This window comes from Megalops cyprinoides, chromosome 8 (assembly GCF_013368585.1).
Source record: "Megalops cyprinoides isolate fMegCyp1 chromosome 8, fMegCyp1.pri, whole genome shotgun sequence".
Lineage (NCBI taxonomy): Eukaryota > Metazoa > Chordata > Actinopteri > Elopiformes > Megalopidae > Megalops > Megalops cyprinoides.
The window spans coordinates 29,038,307-29,061,924 of NC_050590.1; the positions used below are offsets into that span (position 1 = coordinate 29,038,307).

Consider the following 23,618-nt stretch of genomic DNA (forward strand, 5'->3'; position numbering starts at 1 on the left):
AAGCTCATGCACTCAGAAGTCATCGGAATTTCAATTGAGTGTCACACTTGAGAGAGATAAGAATGTTTATTTACTACCGAGACACGTCTGGCAAAGTCGTGTTTAAATTCCACATATGCCCCTTATTTAAGCCAGTGAAACAACAGTTGCTAATTACAAGCCGTTTGGAAATATGTGTAAAAAATGTACAACCCCTCAGCACACTGCTGATGATATTTCTATATGACTTTTATGCATAAAAGGGAGTGGGTAAAATTATATATGTAGACATATATTTAGGGCTGTCCCAAATACCATTTTGGGCTCCGGAGCTTCGATAGTAGTCAACAGCGAATATTCGAAGCTTCGCTGGGAGGTGGGGGTGGGAGTGCTGAGCATGACTTGGGACGGACTCAGCCAGACATTTCTCCGTTCTTGGCTGACATGGACAGCATAGCACTGCAACACATGTCTTAATTAAAGACATTAATTTTTAAGGATTCTGTTATTCTACAGTATTGTTGTTTGTACTGTTATTTGTTAATAAAAAAAAATTTTCCAAAAGGTTTGGTGTGTTTTATGCATGTTTGTAATCCCAAGGGGTTTGGTTGAACAAGGTCCTGTCTATGCACTTTTTGTGACATAATAACAGCTTATGACAAGTTGTCTTATCATGGATAAATTATCGACCTACATAAATGTTCATAATAATAGGCTCCGAATCTGAGACAACGCCTGAGAAAGCACTGTGAAACAGAAGCGCAGAAGCACAGGAACAGCATACTAGCTCCAACAAATTTAAGATTTATATTTATTTATGATTTAAGATTTATATTCATTTACAATTTCTTTGTCATTTCTCAGTATTCGCATACATTGAAACGAAATTTGTCCTCTGCATTTAACCCATCCTATACACTCATCGCCGTCACTGCTTACGGAGCCGCGGCAAAAATAGTCTCACACCCCACTGGAAGCAGAGAGAAGCATGGCATCGCTGCAGCTAGCATCCTCCCAGGGTGACAAACTTAGCTAGGAGTCGGTCGAAACAGACCCTCTGTTCGAGTCCCAAAGCACGAGCTTGGTGATGACCAGCTACTTTTTATTTCCCATCGCCATCTCTGCTGATGGAGACGTTCACTGCTGTGAGTGAGAGGGATGTCAGGCACCAAAGCTGAGATGGTATATATTTCCACATTTTAACAGTGCAATTAAAAAGTATAAATATAGTACAAGAATGTGCTAACAAAATTTATTTTGCAGTTCGTCTTTATTGTAAAAAAAAAAAAAAAAATTGAAAACCGAACACCTACCAAAAGAACGAATTTATATGTGTATTTCTGTGCCTATTATTGTGGTGGACCACCCTCACATGCTGATCGGCTCCACTCACAGTAGCTTCTATGAATGTTCCAAATCCGCTCTCTCCAATGCTACAGGATGTGGCACTCCATGCCTCGCCATCAGTTTGCAGCCTCTCAGGTTTACACTTCTCAGGGGGTTAAATGCCCAGAATGTATTGCTACATTTTTTAATCAACGGCAAAGCCCTGACACACAATGTAAAGTGCAGCTAACTACCTCTCAGACTAAAACAAGGGCGTTGTCAAATCAAGCCAAAAATTCCCATGGTAAAAGAATTTGCATCACTTTCACTTGCCTGCACACAGACAAGATACTGTGCAGATGACAACTGAAAAATGAGGGGGGCCCTGAAATTGACTTAGTTTGTTTGTTTAGTTTTACATTACAGTAAAAAAAGACCAGAACTGGACTGAAAGAGACATACATTTCAACATCTTGCAAGTGTTCTTTGATTAAAAGTAGGCCATGATAACTTTACTTATTTATGCAACTTTAACTTTTCAGCTTCGACCCTGCAACCACAGAAAATCAACCCACACTGGTGTGCTGGCAGGTGTTAATTTAAGATCCTGCTATTTCTCCTGACAGGTATTTTCTTCAGTATATTCAGGCTGTAGTAGTTGTTTTGCAGGAGCATGCAAAAAAAAAAACTGCTTGTCAAATGAGGCAAAAATTCATTCAGTATTTAAACTGCTAACACGTCTTGTTTATTTATGTTATGTGGGTTAGCTCAACTGCCAGGAGGTGTGTGACAACTCTAGGGAAACTATTTTGATCTTCTTTCATTGCTTAATGCTTATTATAACCCTTGTGGGGGCTAACCAAATTCACTACAGGAGTAGACTCCAAGTTGAGTCACAAACACTGTGGGTATTCTTCAGGGTAAGTGTTATTATGCAAATTTTACAATTAAAAATAATTTTCCAAAAACTGTTTTTCCAAAAAAAAAAAAAAAAAGAATTACACACCTAATGGTTCCTAATGTAAATCACAGCTGCATTGTTTCTAAGCATGTTGGAGTCTTAGTTGGGTGAGAAATTCATCCATTGGTCTGCCAGTTACCACTGATTGCATTGTTGTGGGTCTGCTGTAGTCTGCTTAATAAACTCTGTTGTGTTGACGAGAAATAATCTAGACCCTGTACTGTGCACATCCTGTTTATGGCAGAATGAGGAGTAACAGGCCTCAGGAAATCTAGACTCAGATGCTGAGAGGATGGAAGCAGTTGAGGGAGGGAATCCATACAGAACCCACATTAAAGGAGAGTATCTCCTCAGAACCATCACACAAGAACTCCCCCTGGCCCCTCTGTAGTTGCCCTCTAAATTTCATCACTCCATCTGTGCTGAGAGAGACACTAAGAACAGGACCTCAGCTTTTTTAATGTGCATCTATACAGTCACATTTCAGTTTCAACCAGTTAAAAAAGACAATGTAATTAAGCCAGTGATTAATGATGTTTGATGGCATTCTTACATTATGGAAATGAGTTGCAGGGTACCTGAATCACTCAGGTGGACAGATCATCACTGTCTGAGCAGCTGATGTTTTTGTGTGGGCAGCGAGGTGGGAGGAAATGGACAAAGCAACAGATTGGGTGATTTAAAGCGAAATACATACAAAAAAATAGTCTGGGAATGCTGTTGACTGACCAAATGCCACGTGAAAATTCACTGTAATGAGGCAATGTCAAAGGCAGGAGCAATGGTACACTCTGATTCTGGCCTTCTGCCAGTGTCCACATACTCTCATGATCAGACGGACAGCCTCTAGGGTGTTTGGCAGCCTTGTTATAATTTCTGTTAGAACTTCTTTCACATTCAGCTCCAGCTTTGGCCCGAGAGGGTCCACATTTAAATATTTACAAAAGTCACAGCCAAATCCATTTCAACTGGTCACAAATGGCCCCATGAAATAGGTCATCCATTTTGGAAGCAAAATACATTCAATAATATAGTTTTTCCTAGTTTTCACTATAGCTACCTTAACTGTTATTCTGCTTGAAATGGACAGAGCCTGGATTCTGTTTGTTTGTTATTACACTTCCATTTTGCTACAACTGGCCTACGGCAGTGGTCTCCATACTTGGTCCATGAGATCTAACACATGTTTTCCATATCATCCTAAACCACCAGATCAGGGAGGACTAGGGCCAGTTGTTAACCACTTACAGTTAAAAAGCATCTATTTTGAAATTACTGACATCTCAGAAGAATTCAGGTGTTGTGATAAAAGTGCTCTCTATAAGATGACTTATATGCGGTTTTTCTATTCGCAGATATGTACTTGTCTGCTATTGCATTAGTTATGTGATAAAAGGATATCTACCCCAAAAAGCAGAGAGAGTTTAGAATGTACAAAAATAACTCATTATAATCAATATATTTGCTTCGACAGTAACACTGTTACTCAATCAGATAAAAAAGGTTTGGCCATAACTTTCAATATCAGCATTCCTTTTTATATTATTAAAACCATCTATTTATTTCATCTTGAATAATATACATACAGATGTTTAGTATTTCATTTGAGATGGCATCAAACAGTTAAGCAGGATTTCAACAGTATTTTAACAAGCCATTTATATTACAGTGATGATTTTAAAGCTTTGTTAATTTTATGGTGAATAGGGTTTTATGTGAATCGATAAGAACATCCAAATGATGTAAACAGATGTGTCACTCTGGCCTGACTTTGAAAGGGGAATTTCTGACTTGATGTCAGTCCTGGGAGCCACACAATATCAGACTGTCAGATAACAACATTAATGTGCTAGTCTGGTTTTGCATTACTGCAGGAGGATATTAAATGGTGGAGAACTGATGGCAAAGTGTAAAATTCTGAGAACTCTCAATGTTCAAAACAGCTGATAGCTTTTGAGGAGCAAACATTTGATGTGCACAGCATATGAATGTTCTTTGACAAATAGTCTATGTAGTGCTATTCCTGTTAGTCTTTGGCACCACTTCAGTTGAAACTGCACAGTGTCACATTGACGGATGTGACGGATGTGACAGACGTGACGATGGCAAATTGTTTGGGGGGGGGGGGGGGGTACGGTTTCGGTATCTTTATATTTAAGAAAAAAATAAAAACACATCACCCTTTAAACAATGAACTCTTTATTATCCTATAGACAAATAAAACTTTCCATTCAGAAAAATGGCAGCATGACTGACTAGTAGGGCTGCTCGATTATGGCAAAAATAATGATCAGAATTATTTTGGTCAATATTGAGATCACGATTATTCTAACATGATTACTCATTGACTTTTGAAACATGCATTTATTGAACTTTTAACCCTTTCGCATAGTAACTTATGTTTATGCTATGTAGCGCAAGTGTTACTCACATGGTTTATGTTTTCATTAGCGTTATTAAGCTTCTCATAGTTTTCAGTTAGCATTTGCTATATTTTTTAACGTTAAATCGCTGTTTCCTCAAAGCTAAAATTAGCAAGAATTTTTCCAAACTAGTGTTCTAATCGCACTAGAGATGAAGCGGTACGAAAATTTATACCGTTGAAGAATCTCCAGAGCGCTATCACTGCCTTCCGCCAGGTTTTCACTGACACAAAACAAACCCACGTTGCATGCTGCGCCTGCACACCTGCGTCTGGGAGACTGTTGCTAACTTTGGTTGATGCTAGGCAGTATTTAACGTTAGTTTTTCAAAGCGCGGTAATCAACCATGGTTTTGATGAAAATTAAAATTTGAAACGGTAATACTAACCGTCGGGAATTTTACCGTGGTTTACCGTGAAACCGGTAACTGTTTCATCCCTAAATCGCACCGCTTTTAGCATACGCGCTTAACAACAAATCACACCGGTGTGACCGTATGCGAGAATATTTGTTTTTAGTTTCCCCTCTCTTCTCCAGCTGGTATTTGCATACAGAGCACTGATAGGCACCAGGGAAACTCTGACAGGCTCCAGAGATGTTCTGTGGATCTGAATGTGCAATATGCGTGTAGTCTGCAGTGCAATAAGCAAGTTTTGGAAATTATAGGAAAATGACAGGCATATCGTATTACCGCGGTTCACATGTGCGTATTGAACCGTAGGGGGTGTACCGAACGGTTTGACAAAATACAGTGTACCGTTACATCCCTAATACCTACATATACATACATGAGCTGTAAAGGCTGCTGTGGGATGGTCAATTATGCTTGCTTCCCAAGGAGTTGTGGCAGCTGCCTGGCTGGCTTCTGAAGCTGAGGGCCTCCTGCACGCAGGCCAAGAGGGTCCTCATAAGCTCCTTCCTGTTTCGGCAGGCTGACCCTTTTGCAGGGCAGGACCTCCAGCTATCACTACAGCACAGGACCCCACACGACACACAACGGGCAGTCTTCCAGGGGCAGGTCAATGCTATGATGAGTGTCTTTGGCATCCTTGAAAAGTTCCCATAAATATCCAAACCCAGCTGCTGGTGAGCCATATGCATGCTACTTTTTGGTTCTCACTCTTATTTACTTTGTCAGCCCAAATGGTTTACTGAAATGGAATTTCTTTTAGACATGCATTGATCACTGTAGAGAACTGTAGAGAACACCATTGTCTCATAAAGCCAGACAATATTTTAGTGTGGTGCCTTTTATGAAATGTGTGGGTGTTAATGAAGGCTAATTATCCAATTTGGACTGATTATGCCATGAAAACTGGTAGGAACAAACACTACAGAAAAACAAACATCCCTCCAAGAACTGAGTCTGATGTCCCTGATATAATATTTAAGGCTATTTTTTTCTCCCAAAGGTCCAGATCTGTTTTCAGGCTAATCTGACTAGGTTCAGATTGTGCAAATAATATTAAGTCAACTCATGAGCAAAAGCATTTAAACTAGTCAGCACTGAAGTTAAACCACTAGATGCATGACAGATACAGTAAATACACAGTGCTAGTGCATAATTAACTGTTGGTTGGTTTTCTGTATCCCCATGTAAACACTAGTTGAACACACACAGGCTGTTGCTGCTGTGTGGGTGTAGACAAATAGGTGACATTACTTCTGAAAGGGCAGTCACTAAGAGCAATGAACCCTGTGACCCTCACTGCATACATTTCACCTAACAGCTTTCCACCATGCAGAGTAAATCGCATTGCACAAAATACCACTCAGCTCTAAAATAATGAGTCTGCTTGCATGTCTTGAAAGCTGTTTTCATCTACCTAAATGAGCCTTCTTTGTCACCTGCAGTGTGGAAAACTAAACTGATGCAATTAAAATTGATCAACTTGCTCTGAAGAGATGGGATTGCGTACACAGTATGTCACCTTGACTCCTGGGGGAGGCAGGCACGCTGCTCAAGCTGGTGTGAATGTGACAAACCTCAAGGCCTTTGTTACATGGGTCTGGCAGACGTGGTAGGGGCAGATGATGGAGATCTTGACAGTAAATGTTGAGGTGGAGCACAACAGTGCAACCCAATTTAAACTGATGACTTGAGTAATGATCTCTGTTCACACTGGGAAAGGGCACAGATTTTCAATAAAGCAGTGCTTTAACTCACTGTGGCACTCCATCAAGCTCTTTCGTGCTGGGCTCCTTATGGGAAACACCAATGGAAGAAAGATATATGAGCTTGTCATCCCTTGCCTGCTATCCAGTGGCACTACTCCCTGTGACACCCCCACTCTCTCTCTTCCTCAGCCTCACTGCCCCCAGCTACCACCTACACCACCCTTCAAGAGCCTAGAGAAGCAAACTGTACATACCCAGATGACTGCCAGTGACTCTGCACAACACCTACAGTTCACAGGCATCCATTATATATCATGACTGGAGACAGTTTGGTTGGAGGCTAGGGTATACATTACAGCAAACTGATGCTAAATCTACCAAAACAGGCTCATCTCTTTACATTGTGGTCTCTTATTTTCCAAAGCAGCATTTTTGACAGAGGCTCTTCCTGAAAGACAGATTATTCCTACTAGATTACTTTACATGATCTGGAGTTGCAGCCTCATCTCTGTATTATCCCTGTACTGTCACTGCACTCTACAGAATAATCATGGATTAAGATCAACACACTTTTGATGTAGCAACCAAGACACAATATTATCATGAAGCACCAACTTTACCACATATTCTACAATAAAGCTCTAGACTCATAAACAATGTGAAAACATAATCTCTCTAACATTTACATAACTACTGATATAATAAACAAAATATTCATTACTAATGTGAAGCCTTTTCCTCTCCCTTGAGAGCCTTTACCTCTCCCTTAAACCTAATTGTTGTCACACATTTAATTGTGTCTACCTGATGATGACTTGTTTGGGGAACCAGCCTATTGGCTAATGAGCTACACCTGAGTGAAGGCTGATTAAATACAGGTGTGGCTGGAGAGCAGGAGGGAAGGCTCATTTTGTCCCTGCTTTTGGTTGATGTAGGCTGGTTTCTTTGTCTTTGTTGTTTGGTTTTAACCTTTTGGGTTCTTTTGGCTCATATATGAGAGAAAAGTCAGCCAGCTTCTCTACAACCAAACAAGTATTTTTTTTTTCCTGTTTTAGCTGCTTTTATAAGAATCAGTCCTGCATTCAATATTAACAAATCAGAAGCGCTTTGATCTACACATCAGACAGAAACTCATGATTACCCATTAGCTCAACCCACAACTATCATCACCTTTCCTAAATTTTGTATTTTCCAATAATGCTTTGGGTTTTGTGTATGACTGTCAGCCATTCCTTGTCAACCCTGTTCCAGTTGCACCATCTCCTGCTGTCATTTTGCAGACATTTTTCAATTGTGGAACTCTAAGCACCTTCTCAGTCGCACAGCATCAGACATCATGAACCCAAACCATATATTCATACAGGGATGCCAGTTTGATGTTTGAGGTTATCGTTAATTTTGAGGCACATTCTTCCACTGTGGCTCCTATCCTTTATCAGTTGAACCCTTTGAATGTCATTTCCCCTCCTGCTTCACACTGACTGCATTTGTTAGGTGATACAAAACATATGCCCATTAGAGGAATCATTTCACCCTCTCCTGCTACTTGATTAGAATTTGTAATTAGCGCAGCAACAGCTCGTGCCTGACATCCATCTCTCAGGCTGTCCCAGGCATAAACCATCTTGTTCACATCACTTGGTTTAGAGAGAGAGAAAGAGAGAAACAGCTGTCTGAAAAGTGCTCACATGGTTTACTATCAAACAAAAAAGACCATAATTATTTAAAAAGCTTCATCTGACAGCAGTCCTACTTTCATCTCCGATAGACTCGCCAGAGGGGCTCCAATTAAGAGACTGGGCTTCAGCATCTAATTGATAGGCGTGATGTTCAGACATGCAAAAGTTTGTGAACAGTGGGGAAAACAATTAGTGTCCATGTTTTGTTTTTTTCCACAAGTTAATCTGAAAATTCCACAATCAGTCACGCAAAATAAAACATCTGCTAATCCCCACTGACAGGCCCAACAGAGCAATCTCATCCAAACAAGCAGCTCATGTTAGAATCCACTGTGATTACTCTGGTGGATTCACACCCACACCATGCAGTCACAGTTTCTGTGACAAGCAGTCTACTCAAGTAAATCCACCACATGGATCAAAAAAACAGATTTTGGACCAACCGTGTCTGCGGATTTCAGAATTGATCTGAAAGCACTGCATACTTTGTAGTGGTGTACAAGGCAAAACAAGGAACAACCATAACAACAGCTCTGGCTGGGGCAAAAGTCACTGGAGTCTGTGAGAGTGATCTCAACTGACACTGGATGTGTGCAGAATGGTAAAGGCTGATTTTTCTGTGCAGTAACCACAGCAACAGGTAGCCAGTGAGAGGAGGGGCTGGCTCTGTGTCAGGGGCAGTGTGTAAGGTTGGAACTAGGCTTCCCTGGCAGCAGGGTGAAGAAACAGTTCAATGCCAGGGGTTGACCCACTGATACACCCGTTTTGGCATGCTCCCTCTGCTCTTGCAGTCATGTCATCGTTAGGGAACAGAAAGTGGCCTTTCTTAGACTGCTAACTGACTGCAATGTCTGTCTAGAGTCCTTCAACTCCATTCATTTGTTATGTGAGCCCACACACAGACACACACATTTTTGCATATTCCTTCACAGCGCAAATTTTATTTTAAAGTTTATCTCTGATGATTTGGGACTTGGCATGACAAACACACACAAGCTCTAATGAAATCCCTGTTGGCACAGTCTTTTATGCAGTTCGTTTGCATACTCTAAGAGATTATCAAAAAGCATTGGCCTTCTTAAATGGACTGGAAAACCAGGGGGTGTATTAACCATAATGATAGTTCTGACATAATTTTATGACTTAAGTCAGTGCAGAAGCTGACATTTCTTTGAGCACTGTAATATCTGCAGGAAAGGTTAATGTTGTTCCATGGAGATGTGTTCAGTATTCTTCAATTATTAAATAGATCCTGACATTTCCTGGGGGGTTAAAATAACTTGAAATGAAATGAAATGAAAATGTCTTTTTAAATGAAGAATTTCCTCCCTCACACTGTATGTTTGAGGGTTTTGTCAGTATGGTTGAGTGTATTTCAGTGTAGAAAGCAGTTGGGAGGACTGAAAAGCAGCATTTCAGTCCAATTATTCTAAAGTAACATTCCACAGTATTCAAAGTTAAAAGTACACTTGAGTGATGAGTAACACAGTACTTGACTAACAGGATAATATAAAGGAAGTAAGTTCATTATCACAACATGCCTCTGTATTCAGCCCACCAGGAGACTATGTAAAACCTCACATGATCAAAAGGGTGTCCTTAACATTCAGATTCACTTTCCAGAATCACAGATTATCACCACAAATGCATGCTACTGAACCTGAGCACTCTGACTGTAGCACATCAGCCTGATAGGACTGGTCTGACAGCACTCATAAACAAGGCAAAGGATTTCAATACAAGCAAGTATTTTTGAGTTCAGAGGGATATTTTGCAGAATCTCCTTTGTTGTGACTTTTTAGTGAACAAGAGGTTGTTCTTCTTTAGGCACAAAAATGTATAAGCCAAGCTGAAAAAGGTCGCATCCAATAAAGCATATGGCATAGTACAGCATGGTAAAGCAGACACGTGGTTTGACTGTACACCCAGCTGGAAAGCTGTGTGATCCATCCTTAACCACTTCATACCAAAGATTCTAAGCATGTCACATCTTCTGGCAAATGGTCCTAAAACCCCAGCAATTGACTGGAATTCTGTGCCTTGGGTATTTGCACTGTAGTTGTTTCAGCCCACAGCAATCAGAATAGTCTCTGAGCGAAAGGAACTATAAAAGGTTATACTATGATAGAGCCAGTCTGAGTGTCGGTAGCAAATGTTCACTATTGTCACATAATAAAAGTTATCCAAGTCTGAATAAGTATCATTTTGCAGAGCTGGTGTGGGGGATGTGTGGGATGTTGATGGTGTGGGGGCAGTGGGGTGGGGGGCAATACTGCATTCATTTTTTTCAGGAACCTGTGGTGTATAGGGTGGTGGGAGTGATAGCTGCACACGTGTTGGCATTTATGAGACACTACACTCACCGCAAAACAATCTCCTTGATTAGAATTAGTACACATTCAGTGCACATGCTTTAAATGCTGCCACACATCCAGACACTTTTTAGAGATGCCACATCACTCACCAGAGTCCCCGCAGCCACCTGGCAGTGAGGTGGTGAATTCAGCCGATGCAACACTCATAAATCTCACAGTCTGTATCTCTCGGATGCCTCTTTTGCCTCTGAGTCAACATGAGACAGGCGCTGTTATTTACTCAGTAGTGCATAAGTCTGCCCGCTTGGAGGAGGATGTGGAAGCCAAAGACAAACTGCAGGCCTGCATATGGGGGGCAGTGGGAGGGGGAAGAGTGGGGAGAGGTCCTGAAGCAAAAACCTAAACTCAGCTCTGTCTCTAAGGCACCCACCACACAGAGGCAAACAAACAAAGGTCTGATTGTGAATTCTAGGGGACCTTGCTATATGCCAGGCTTATTTAAGCTATGCAGCACAGACACTGTGAGCTGGTCAGCTAGTGCAAGCTATTTCAGCTAAAAGTATGTATATCTTAATAAATCATTGATAAAATCGCAAATTTGGCTAGACCTTACACCACTTTGTGCCTGGTCAACAGCATCTTTATTAATACGCAGTACATGTCTTTTTGAACATTTTCATTAATGTAGCCAAATACTGCATGCTGCAGACAAGGTGAGATCAACAGAAACATAGCCAAAACTATGGCTAAGGAGAGGATAGCTACACAACCATGTGCCATTGCTTACAACCCACTCCTGCTTTTGCAGTTTCTGTTTTCCTCCTTTCTGGAGCCAGTTCCCTGCAAAACAAATGTGACAGAAACAAAACCAAACCAGCGAGAAAGAGTTTGGCCCTTCACCACATCAGCTTCAGAGCAGTGCCCTTCTGAGACACTTCTGAGACATGGCTCCGCACATCAGAGCCATCTCCACAAATCTGTGCACAATTAATATTGGCAGGTCAATGAGGTTAAGCAAGGGCCTATGTACCAACCATTTCTGGTCATTATTCTGAGTGCAATGGGTATGAACTAGACGCTGCTGTCTGCTGGTACTCCTCTTCAATGCAGCTGATGTTACAACAATGAGGAAAGAAACAGGGGAACGAATATCCCTCCAAGACTCTCTGTGCCTCTGTAGCGAAGGGCGAGAGCAGTCACCCCACCCAGCCTCGAACCCAGGTCTTCCGGGCACCAACCATGCCACTTTGACCACGACGCCAAAGAGCCAGGCTCGTTGGTATGGCAGTCAGAGTGCATACTCAACCGTGGTGACAGCACTCGTCACACTGCCCTCCCCTTCGGGAAGCGTGCCCATGCGCTTCACGCACCATGGCGTCCCTCATGCATTCCCCTGTCGTACTTCTCCCATCCCAGGGTACCCCACTCACTAGTGCTTCACCCATCTCTGGGGTCCTTCACACCGGGGTCAACCTAACCTGGGGGTCCCTCATACGGCTCACACACTGGGCACGCCTACAATGGCCTTGCAGCCAGCCAACCCACTTCTGACACCATTTGTAGCGAAGGGCAAGAGCAGTCACCCCACCCGGCCTCGAACCCAGGTCTACGGGGCACCAACCATGCCACTTTGACCATGACGCCAAAGAGCCAGGCTCATTGGTATGGCAGTCAGAGCGCATACTCAACCGTGGTGACAGCACTCCGTCACAGCCTCCCTCCCTCCCTTCCTCTAACACACACAAAGACTCACACATTCACAATACATTTCTACCATTAATGGAATTACATCCTCGTTCTGCCTGAAACAGCAGTATGTTTGAAACATTGTAGCACTCCTCTGGACACTGTGTTAGTGCACAAGCAGGTGCATGTGAGAGCACACTGGCACCTTCTGTCCTCGCTGCTGATTGTAGTATTGCAGGTGCTCCGCAGTACATTAGCTACCTCCAAGGCACCTTTGTTCAGACCAAGTTATGTGCATGTTCGAGCCAAGAGGCCCATTTTCACCATCAGCACTTGAAACTAAATAGGCTCATTATTTCCAGCTTTCATAAAATGGCCCACCAAGCATTACCCAGTGTCTTTCTCTACGCAGTGTTTCATCTTCCTTTTCTGGGCCACTAAATAAAATATACAGTGTGTATTTGACTGATGCTGTTCATAAGAAGCCGTTCACACCGTTGCAGCACTTCTGGACATCTTCTGTTTCTTCAGGGACTCTGCTTTTTGTAATAAAGCACCAATACAGGACATACATTTTGCATTTAAATCCATTCAGACACCACAGAGGAGGGATTTCATGCTACTGTGTGGTTTATTTAGGGCATTTATCAATTGCTCTGTGGTGGGTTCCAGCCTTTTCAATGAATGTAAGTAAATCTGTGAAGCAGTCCTGTTAAACTGCTTTCACTGTCAACTTGTATTTAGACATTTTGAATTTCAGATTACAACTGTGGCATTAAATGCTAAAATTATGATTGTTAATTGAGAATGTTTGAGAGGGGGTAGACATGAAGGATATCTCCTCTAAACACCTTGTTACACCCCCTCCCCCATTATCACCACCACCACTGTTTGTGCGAGAGCCAGGGATGTTCACTAAATGTAGTGAGAGAGCACTCCAAACCTGGGAGACCCTGACAGAAATAACACTCTCAGCATACAGACTGCATCACTGTGCTTAATTCACTCCCTATCCACCCCTAATAATTTTTCGAATAGTACAACAGCCTGAGAGCAATGTGCACATCTGGATCAGAAATATTGGGCTATTCAGTTTTGGGAATCAAAATGCATTCCAATGGGGAGAACTATGACACCAGTAAAGGCGAAATGTAAAGGTGAGAAGTAAATGTGAATTGGTGTGGCTTTTCCTCCAACCCTTAATGATGGTTTGGATATATGCAACCTTTCAAAATAGCAGCCTATCACTTCAGTGCAAGGGCCTGCGGGGATAAATTCTATTTGCTCTGAGACTGTGATTCCCAGGGAGGCATAATGCCTTCCCATTTAATTCATGCAGTGCAGATTCCAATTACCAGGCTCTGCAGCCATCCCCATGTAGGCGTGTGGCTGCATGATATTAACATCAACTGCAATTCTATGTAAATATGGCCATGGGTCCTACATTGGCTGCAACTGCCTGCATGCCCTAACATAGCCCACATTGATGGGTGCATCTGCCCTCAGTCAACTATAGACTCAGAGACTGCACACAGAAACCCTGACATCCACTCCCTCAGATTTTCAACACAAGTGCTCAGTATGGCTCTATCATATTCCTGGTAGATTCTAACAATGCAATCAAACCAGTCAATCAGAAAATTAAAAGATTTCCCTTTTCTCTTCTACTGAGGAGCAGGATGCTGTCTCTGAACACCAATAACAGGTGGTGTTGAATCCAAATGGGGGAATAAACTCAGGGGTAGAGTTGGGCGATTTTCCCGTTTTCTCGATTAATGCAGTTTATTTTTCCAAAGACGATTTTCAAAACAGGAAAATCGTTCAAATCTGTTAAAAAACTGAAGTTGATAAACGTTCTATAAGTAAGCGTTTGATAACCGTTTTCATGATAACCGTTTCTAATTCATTCCGCGATTCATTTATTGGCTAATACTTGAGGTGGGAGGCGGTGTCCTACTCCTCTGTCAGTCACACTACGTCTTGAGTCTGTCGCGCGTGAATACAAAATCCCAACACAGCAAGATGGAGGCAGGTAGAAGTTCACTGCTGGTAGGAAAGAAAGCTGGAAATATTACTTCGATGATGTGGAATTGGTATTAATTTGAAGAGTCGGATGTGGAACAAAGCAATGTAAAGTGTAGGGTGTGTCGAAAGTCAGTTGTAACCAAAAGTGCTAGTTCAACCAATTTGTTCCAACATTTACGACAGAGACACCCTGTACAATGGGAGAAATGCGTAAAACAACGTGATGAAAAAAATAAAGCTGCCCCCCCCAAACCTCCTGCTAAAAGACAGCTAAGATTAGCTGCGTCATTTTCTGGTGCTGGTCCGTACGACAAGGCGAGCTACCAGCGGAAAGAAATAACGGATGCGGTGGCATTTCATATCGCCAAAAATATGATTCCCATTTCCACTGTAGAGAAAGAAAGGTTCATTGCATTGTTGCAAATAATGGATCCCAAGTATGAGCTGCCAAGCCGTAAGCATTTTGTGGATGTAGTACTACCCCGTCTGTATACTGCTACACGCGAACGAATAGCGGAGAAGTTGGAAAAAGCATTGTTTTATGCTACCGCGACAGACCTGGAGCAGTCGTACCGTGCAGCCCTACATGAGTTTAATGGTACACTTCATCGATGAAGAATGGACACTGCAAAGTGTTTGCCTCCAGACATGCTACTTTCCTGACGACCACACAGGCGAAGTAATGAACCAAGGGCTTAAAGACATTTTAGCTTCTTGGAAACTCAGGGTATACAGACAAGTCTGCATGACTACTGACAGTGGCAGTAACATGATCAAAGCTTTGAAGCTGAATGAGTGGAACCATTTCCAGTGCTTTGGACACAGACTCCACAATGCAATTGGTAAGTTTTTTTTACATTTAATTTCACAGGTGTAAAAAAATGTTTAACATATTCTGTTTATTAACCACATATTTGTATATGAGGGTTTAGAGGACAAAGAATATTTCAGTAGGCTATTTTGTATTGTGTAATACATTTCAAGTTTGAAATTAAATATAGTCTTTTTAGTATGCATTAGCAACATGATGTGTGGTACTAAGGAGTTGTGTGAAAATGACAGTCACAGAGTTTGAATGCAATCTGTTTTTTCCTTTTAACAGAAAATGGTGTGAAAGATCTGCGGGTTGACCGTGCAGTTGGGGTCTGCAATAAAGTTGTAAGTGTGTTTTTCTTCAGCTGGAAGAGAAGAAGAGACCTGGCTTCTGCACAGGCTGAGCTGGGCCTACCCACTCATCAGCTCATTACAGAGTCCCCAACAAAGTGGGGTTCCAGACAAAAAATGATCAACCATGTTTTGGAGCAGGAGAAAGCCATAGCCCGGGTACTGGGTTCAGACAAGAAGTCTCGGCAGCTAGTACCTATGTAGCAAGACATAGATGTTGGAGTCAGTGAGCAAAGTCCACTGCAAGAATTCACTGATGCAAAGAGTTTGTTAGTGTGTCCTTGTCCTACCTCAAACCAGTGCTTCATCTATTTAACAACTAGATTCTACAGTCAAAGGAGGATGAAACAGCTTACAAAACACATCAAACACACCACACTTAAGTACCTCAATAGCAAATACAGTGTTCCTGCCACAGACAAACTCCTGTCTATTGCCTCCGTCTTGGACCCCCTCGGTTCTTCTTACATAGAACACAGAACAAGTGGATGGAATCAAAGAACAAGCTATTATGGGGTTTATGTCTCTACCCGGTGAGAAAAACACAGATCAGCCTGACAAAAGTCATCAGTTCTGATGCAAGCAGCAAGTAGCCCAACATGCAACCAACAAGATAAAGCTAAAGTTGTGCCAAAGAAAAAGACATCACTAGCCGGCTTTTTTAGGAATACTGTGCCACACCAATCTACTCCCCTGTCAGAAGAGGACACAATCAAAGCAGAGCTGTCTGCCTATCTAATGTTCCCTCATACAGACCCTGATACAGACCCACTTCCTTGGGAGGAAGCAGCATGAGTCTAATTTCCCCAAGCTAAGCTGCCTGGCGAGGAAATACCTTTGTATTCCTGCAACCAGTGCTCCCTCTGAGCGGGATTTCAGTGCAGCTGGAAACACTGTGACCTGCCAGAGGGCATCCCTCCATCCTGAAACTAGACAGGCTTGTGTTTCTTGCAAGTAACCTGTAAAAACCGCTGCTGTTGTTGCACTTTTCTTGGTGTGTCTGCACTTCAAAGCTGCTCCTACTTGAATTGAAAGGACTGTTTTTGACTGTCAGGATGTGTCATAGGTGTTGTTGACTGTCTATGTTTTAATCTTATATCATAGAATGTTGCTGGTTTTCATTGTTTTTGCACATTATAATAAAAAATACTTTGAAGAAAATTTTTCTTTTTCAGTATAAGAACTAAAAAATTGAAATCAAGAATTTTGTCATATCGCCCAGCCCTACTCAGGGGCAGGAGAGAAAGGGGGTACAGAGTTTCACATTAACACCCTGAAGCAGCTGTTTTTTTTCCTTTTACTTTCAAGGGTTCAAGCTACAATGATCAGTGAATAAAGTAGCTGCCCCCGTGGCAGCAATCAAAAATCAATTCAGCTGTCACACTGCGCTCTGGAGACACTGATACACAACTGCACATACACCCCCATGCAAGACGCCCACTCCTGCAGCTGCTCCTCTATGTAAGAGAGGCAAAACTGCAAACCTCGGTAAAACCTTATAGTTGTTACAACTTGCTTAATCTGATTGTTCCTAAAAGCAACAATTTATTTCCACCGGAAGAGTGCCTTACAACTGAGTCCATTCATTTAGTGGTTAACAGTTTTCACAGATAACAGATACTATACAAGTCTGCCAGGGGAACACCTTAAAGAGGTCAAGCTATTTATTGCTTGTGTTATCAAAATGCATGTATACAAGACATCTACATGAAAAAACAATACTTAATACAATGTTTTTACTTTGACGGCAATAACACGACCCAACTCTTATATTTAAACTAACGGGTAAACATTACAAAGTATGCTGTAGCATGCCTTTGGATACGAAAAGGTACACGAACTCTGTTGCCTTGATACTTAGTTTTCTCGTACTGCTTTCGACTAAACCGTGCAGAGACTAGCATCCCTGAAGCAAACGACAGGCTCTTATATAGGCCACTCACATTCACCTTCAAGAAAATACCTAACAAGTAAAAGCGGGTTGCTCATGGAAACATCTGCTGTACAATTCAATGTATCATTGTTGAAAGCAGAGTCTTGCTGACAGACACGCTGCTGCACTGAATCTTCCCAGTTGGCGTGCTCATAGTGTACAATGAGCTCAAAGAAATTACATACACCTGCTCAAACTGAAGCGGTCAACTTATCACCGTAGATTAAAAAAAAAACATAAACGTAACGTGCAACCAATGTCTCATTTCTAATACAGTAAACCACGGTTATGCCAGAAATCAGTCGACGCTAATACTCTTGAGAGCATGAACACGATGCGAGATATACTGGAACACGATAAAAATATAACCTACCTGTCGTAACTCCAACGGCTATAGGACATGGTCCTGTTGCTGCTGACTCCATCCATGACCGTTTTTGCGGTGAGACTTAGAATAGTCGCAGATGTGTCTTGGATTGAATGATCTTCAGCCACGGTGTAGCGAGCGCCGGGGCTTTTCTGGTCTAATTATGTATCTATGTGTGACAACAAATCGCTTCTGTATAAGTGCAGTACGAAACGTTTCGTCGTCTCTCACAGAAAGAGACTCGACATGCATTAAGGGGTTCGCAGTCTGAGGGATGTACCATTCAGAGCGGAGAGGGAAGTGAAGTCGGATGAATTGTAAATGATGAGTGAACTAACAAGCTCTGCCGGACCTGCAGGAGGCAGTGGATATCTCAGCCTCATTGATTATGGTTTTTAAAATCGCTGCTCCGCTTATTGTGGGTAGGCCTATTAAACATCTGATACCACAGCCACCAGTGAGGCAATGCAAGGAGTCTTTATTCCTGTTACCACGGTGTTTTGTCTCCATATGCTTTGACCAATCAGCATTCTTAAACCTTTCAAACCTAGAAATCTTATTTCTTTATTTTTGTCAGGGTTTTTTTTTTTTTTTTCGCAGAATGGCACACTGGCATTCAGCAATGCCTCCCCCTTCGAGAATGCTAGTTTTCGCTCTTCTTGAATCAAAACATGCCACAATATAATGGATTCCGATTCTGGAACTGAAGTGAAACTACAACAGCGAAGACAAAATTGCTGCGGCTGTTTGAAATCCAACATCGAATACTTACTGTGATCTTTTTAATTTTAACGAGACAATCCTCAAAATAAAAAGTTCATATTTCTTCATTAAATATAAAAACGTGACCAATGAATTTTGAAAGAAGTATATTCCTCTTTAAAATGCTTTACTTACATGTTTGACAGGGTAACGGATGAGGTAGGTTACTGTAGTAATACAGTGCTGTTTAATATTTACATTAAATAAAGCAGACAGTCCTTTTGGACATCACTCTCTTCTAAGAGTTACTTGTGCTCGCTGCAACCACATAAAATGAATCAAAAGAGACTCAGGTGTACACCACACAAAGACACTGAGACGTCAGTCAGTACATGTACACAGTCTACAGCCTGATTGATTTACAATGGATGAGGGTCATTATAGGTCACCAAGCACATCAGGAAATTTCAATGTGGGACCATCTAGGATATAGCATATTTGTAGTCATCATATAGTCAAATCTAATGTTGCAGCATATTTCCTTATAAGGAACCCAATTCAGATTATTTCTGAAGGTCTGTGTGCCCTTTTTATTATGATACTGTATTTAAAAGAATCAGCCTCAAACATTTCTGGAAATGCTCAGTTACAAGAATGATTCTGAGTGCCACTAATTCATATGAGAAAGTGGTCACTAACTCTCAAAAAATTGCTGAATCATTACTGTTTTACCAGCTTAGAAAAAATGTAGGCAAGTGGGATCTGGGACATTACTGTTGAAGTGGAATACTTATTCCTCAAGTATACTCAATGGATAGAAGCACTTCAATAGTGTAGTTATTTGACTTGTTCATAAATAGGTTGTTTTAAAAGTGTGCTACTCGTGCTGCAACATCCAGTATTGATCACTATGCTCTTTACACTGGAGAAGACATTGATATTGATTGATTGTAAAAATACATATTTATGAAGCTGGAATAGCCTTTGTTTCAGTCACTACTGCAAGTGCTCCAACAAAAATACATAATATGTCAGATCAAATATGTCATATTGTATCTGTATGGAGAAGCATCCTATGCTATTGCCATCTTTTGACAGGGACCATGATGGCATCAATCTGAAAACTGTAGGTAATTACAGTATAGATCTGCCTGTTCTAAAAGCACTAGCCTAATACTACTTTCAACCTCCTTTCATTAAGACCTATTGGCTGATGGCTACATATATCAATGACAGTGTGATTAAAAATGTATTAAATATTGTAATCACACAGCAATAGCCTGGTCCCTGGACATACTGGAAAGACACAGTAAGACTGTAAGGCTGAAGACCTTGCTCCATTGAACAACTGGTTCTCAAATCTTGTGCTTGACTTGAGTGATCTCAAACACACCAGACTGGCACAGAAACTGACAGCAGCTTTGTCTCTGGATCACTGTCAAGACTGTGATTTCAAAAGCAGCCACGGCCATGTGAAGAATCTGGCTTTCTCCTACATGTTTCTGCAGCTCTTGAGGAAGGAGAAGATAGAAAGATGTGCAAAGGTAAAGAAGATGCAGGTGGACAAAAGGAGAGGAGCTGTTCTCCTGTCTTTGTGAGATCACCATTTTCAGCTGACAGTGAGACCACAAATGCCTGTCCGAAGTAATGCAACATTAGTGCTCTATACCAAGAAAAGGGGTTGAGTCAGCTACAGGTTTTGGAATTTGGACCAGAACAATCACGACAACATACATTCGTACCATGATGAGGAGGCAGCCATTGGAGAGGTTTCCACACCTGTTGAAGCGTAATGATTAACTGATTGATCAATCAGCAGAAAGAGTGTTTATCTGTTATGGTCCTAGCAACCTATCATCTATGCTGGCCTCAGTTCCATTTCACCTCAGTCAGCTTGAATGAACTATTGACTGGTCATTGATTTGCATTTGGTCAATGGTGTGTCAGTGGGTATGCAAATTATGTGTGCATTTTGGGGGAGGAGCCTTGGCCAGAAATGAGGAAGATTCCTTTTTAGAGATCAGTATAATTTGCCTTATTATTTACGGTTGGCACTCAAAAACACTGTAGTTCAGGTCTCCTGAGTGGCTCAGCTATTTAATGTGTTTATTCCTTACAGGAGTCCCACAGTCCTACTGCTCAGATCCTGGTTTGACACTGTGTCATTTGCTGATATTGACTGAGAGTGTGGAGTGGTGAAATGCAACTGGCATTGTTCAGCTGTGATAAAGTGGACCAGTGTCCAATCCTGCTGCTGTTGTGGCACCTTCTGGCAGATAATGAGGCAGCTGCAAATCCCTTGTATGATGTCAGTAGAGATGTGCTAAATAAATAAAATATTTGGGATAGACCTTTGTTCTTAATTTATTTTAATGTTCAGACAGCACTGTCTTTCCCACTCTTATAATTATTGATGTTATGCATATATAGCAAGCCACTTTTTATCTCCTTGACAGAATGTTACAATTTTTCCTTTGATTAGGACTCTCACTTGTCAAATGCCAAAAGAAAATAAAATGCTTAATGTGTCGATCAAAGCACCCCTTTGAGGATATGATAACATTTGAATCCATATGGGTAATCTGCAGTTAACATATCACATGCTTATATTCTGATCATTTGAACAGATAGTGCAGATTTGCACTATGTTGACTAAGCCTTCATTTTCAACTTAAAATTATTAATTAACAGAGCACACCCTAAATAATAATAGGACTTTTTTTTCAGAGATAAGACAGTTCACCTTTTGTTACAGATATAAAACATAAGCCTTAATTTCATCTATATGTGTTGTTATTTCATTAACGAGGAAACAAAATCATTAGCATATTTATTTATCTCTGATATTCAGCTATGTTAAGCAGAGTTCAAATTTCTGCAGGAAACAAAACTGAAAACGCTGCACCCAAAGCAATTGCTCCAATATTAGAAGTATTTTTGTTCTTACTTAATGTAAAAACAAAATAATAAAAATGCTGATGCTTATCAAATCATCAGTAAAAGAAAAAAAAAATCACTCAAAAATAAATTTCAGTTCAGTTCTCTTCTGTTCTATTTCAGGTTTTAACATTACAATTTAATTTTGATGTACATATTAATGTTAATGTAATGCAATTTAATGTATTGTGATTGACAGCTCGGATGTTTCAGTTTGTATGTTTTAACAATAAAGACTTGTGTTGTTGCTATTTTTGTCTGTAAAAGAACAGTATTTTTAGTTTAAAGTTTAGACTGCTCACTTTATGGCGTCTTGCTGTTAAATGTCCCTTTTTACCTGGGAACAATCAAAAATTTGTGCAAAACAAGACAGGTACCAGAGGTGACTAATATAATTACTTCATTTATGAAGCATTTTAAAACAGCAACAGCAAATGTTCACTGTTCAAATATAGAAGAGAAAACATCCTAATGATAGTTAGGAATCACTCAAAACATGTTAGCTAGCCAGCTGTCTCAATAACTATTCATCTACAGACAATGAACAAAGCAGCAGAAAAAAATGTTTTCGTAAGTCTGAAGTAAAAAAGTTGCTAAGCCGGTGCTTCTGTCTATATGGAAAATTCTACAATAGACCCCTCAAATGGGTTTGGGTGGTCGGGTGAGAAAGCACTCGCTGAGGGGGGCTGTCTTTACTTTTTAAGTGCATATTTACATGTATATGTTTATATTTATGGACAATTTATTTTTAATCAAATTCAAATCAACATCCTTTGGGGCGGCAGTGCACCATAGTGGTTAAGGAGCAGGACTCATAACCAAAAGGTTGCTGATTGGATTCCCCGCAGGGGCACTGCTGTTGTACCCTTGGGCAAGGTACTTAACACCAAATTGCGTCAGTAAATGCCCAGCTGTATAAATGGATAGCATTGTAAAAAAAAACTGTAACTGATGTAAGTTGCTCTGGGTAAGAGCATCAGCTACATGCCAATAATGTAATGTAATGTTGACTGGTAACAAAGTGTTCTGATTCTGCATGCAGGTCACTGGATATTTCTAGCACACCTTGCAATGATTTAATTCAATACAGAATCTAAAACAGAAGAGAAACACTGTGAAAAATGACTTTCACTTAGCTGAATGCCTAAATTGTTTTACAAGGAATCTCTGTTCCATGCCAGGCAGTGGACTCTGCATTTTCTTCCTCAAGGTTGCCCTCTAAGACGGACTTTGAGTTTTCAGTTCGATGGCATCCCACACCTGCTTTCAACATATAACAATACATTCATTTATAATTCAAGTGAACAAATACCTATTACCTTTACCTTCGAGTCAAATGAAATTGAGAAGTTTGGAAGTAGCTGGAAACATTTACGTGACAGAGCATTTGCTCCATAATGCTGGCCTTGCATGAATGGAGGATTGGTGACTCATGGGCTTAAAGAACATAATCCATGACTGGCCCCCCACTTTCCATTGTTAAAACCATGATACTTATAAAGCATATTCAAAATCACAAACTGAGTCGTGTTGTGAGAGCTGTCAGTTAAGAATGAAGTCACACACAATAACACTGGAAAAAACATCTTCACTTAGCCCAGCTTAAAAAAACTGAATGCTGAAGAGAGCTTAAGAAGTAGGGGTCTTTTCATAAAAATGTGCCTCTTACCAAGACGTGGAGATAAAAAGACAGCTTATGTGAAGAATGAGGAAAATGCAGAGAGAAAAGATAACTGGGCGGACTTCCGAGGCAGCTGCTTGGAGGGCCTTCCGCAGTGCGGCTCCACGCCAGATGCAAAGCAAGGTCTCTCAATGGGCACAGTGACGAGGGCCTGGCCTCACCCAGGACACTGGATGTGTGGGCTTCCTCCTCCAGCCAGGGCTAGAGTCAGCCTGCTCAATGACAAATTGTTGCGAGGGAGCCACAGATGTTGGCGTCAGCAACAGAGAGTGCTCAGAGGCACTGCAAATCGAGCTGAAGCTCAATAAACAAAGAGGGCTGA

The 23,618-nt window shown here is 41.2% G+C and overlaps 1 protein-coding gene across 1 annotated transcript in view; it reads right to left on the reverse strand.

The window, feature by feature from the left end:
* The window catches only part of LOC118781549 (tubby protein-like), a 78,472-nt gene extending 60,206 nt beyond the window's left edge, over positions 1-18,266 (reverse strand). Inside the window, exon 1 of the mRNA XM_036534501.1 lies at positions 17,983-18,266. Within this exon, the coding sequence (XP_036390394.1) occupies positions 17,983-18,038 (56 nt within the window). The 5' untranslated portion in view covers positions 18,039-18,266. The remainder of the gene's footprint in view (positions 1-17,982) is intronic.
* Between the last annotated feature and the right edge of the window lie 5,352 nt (positions 18,267-23,618).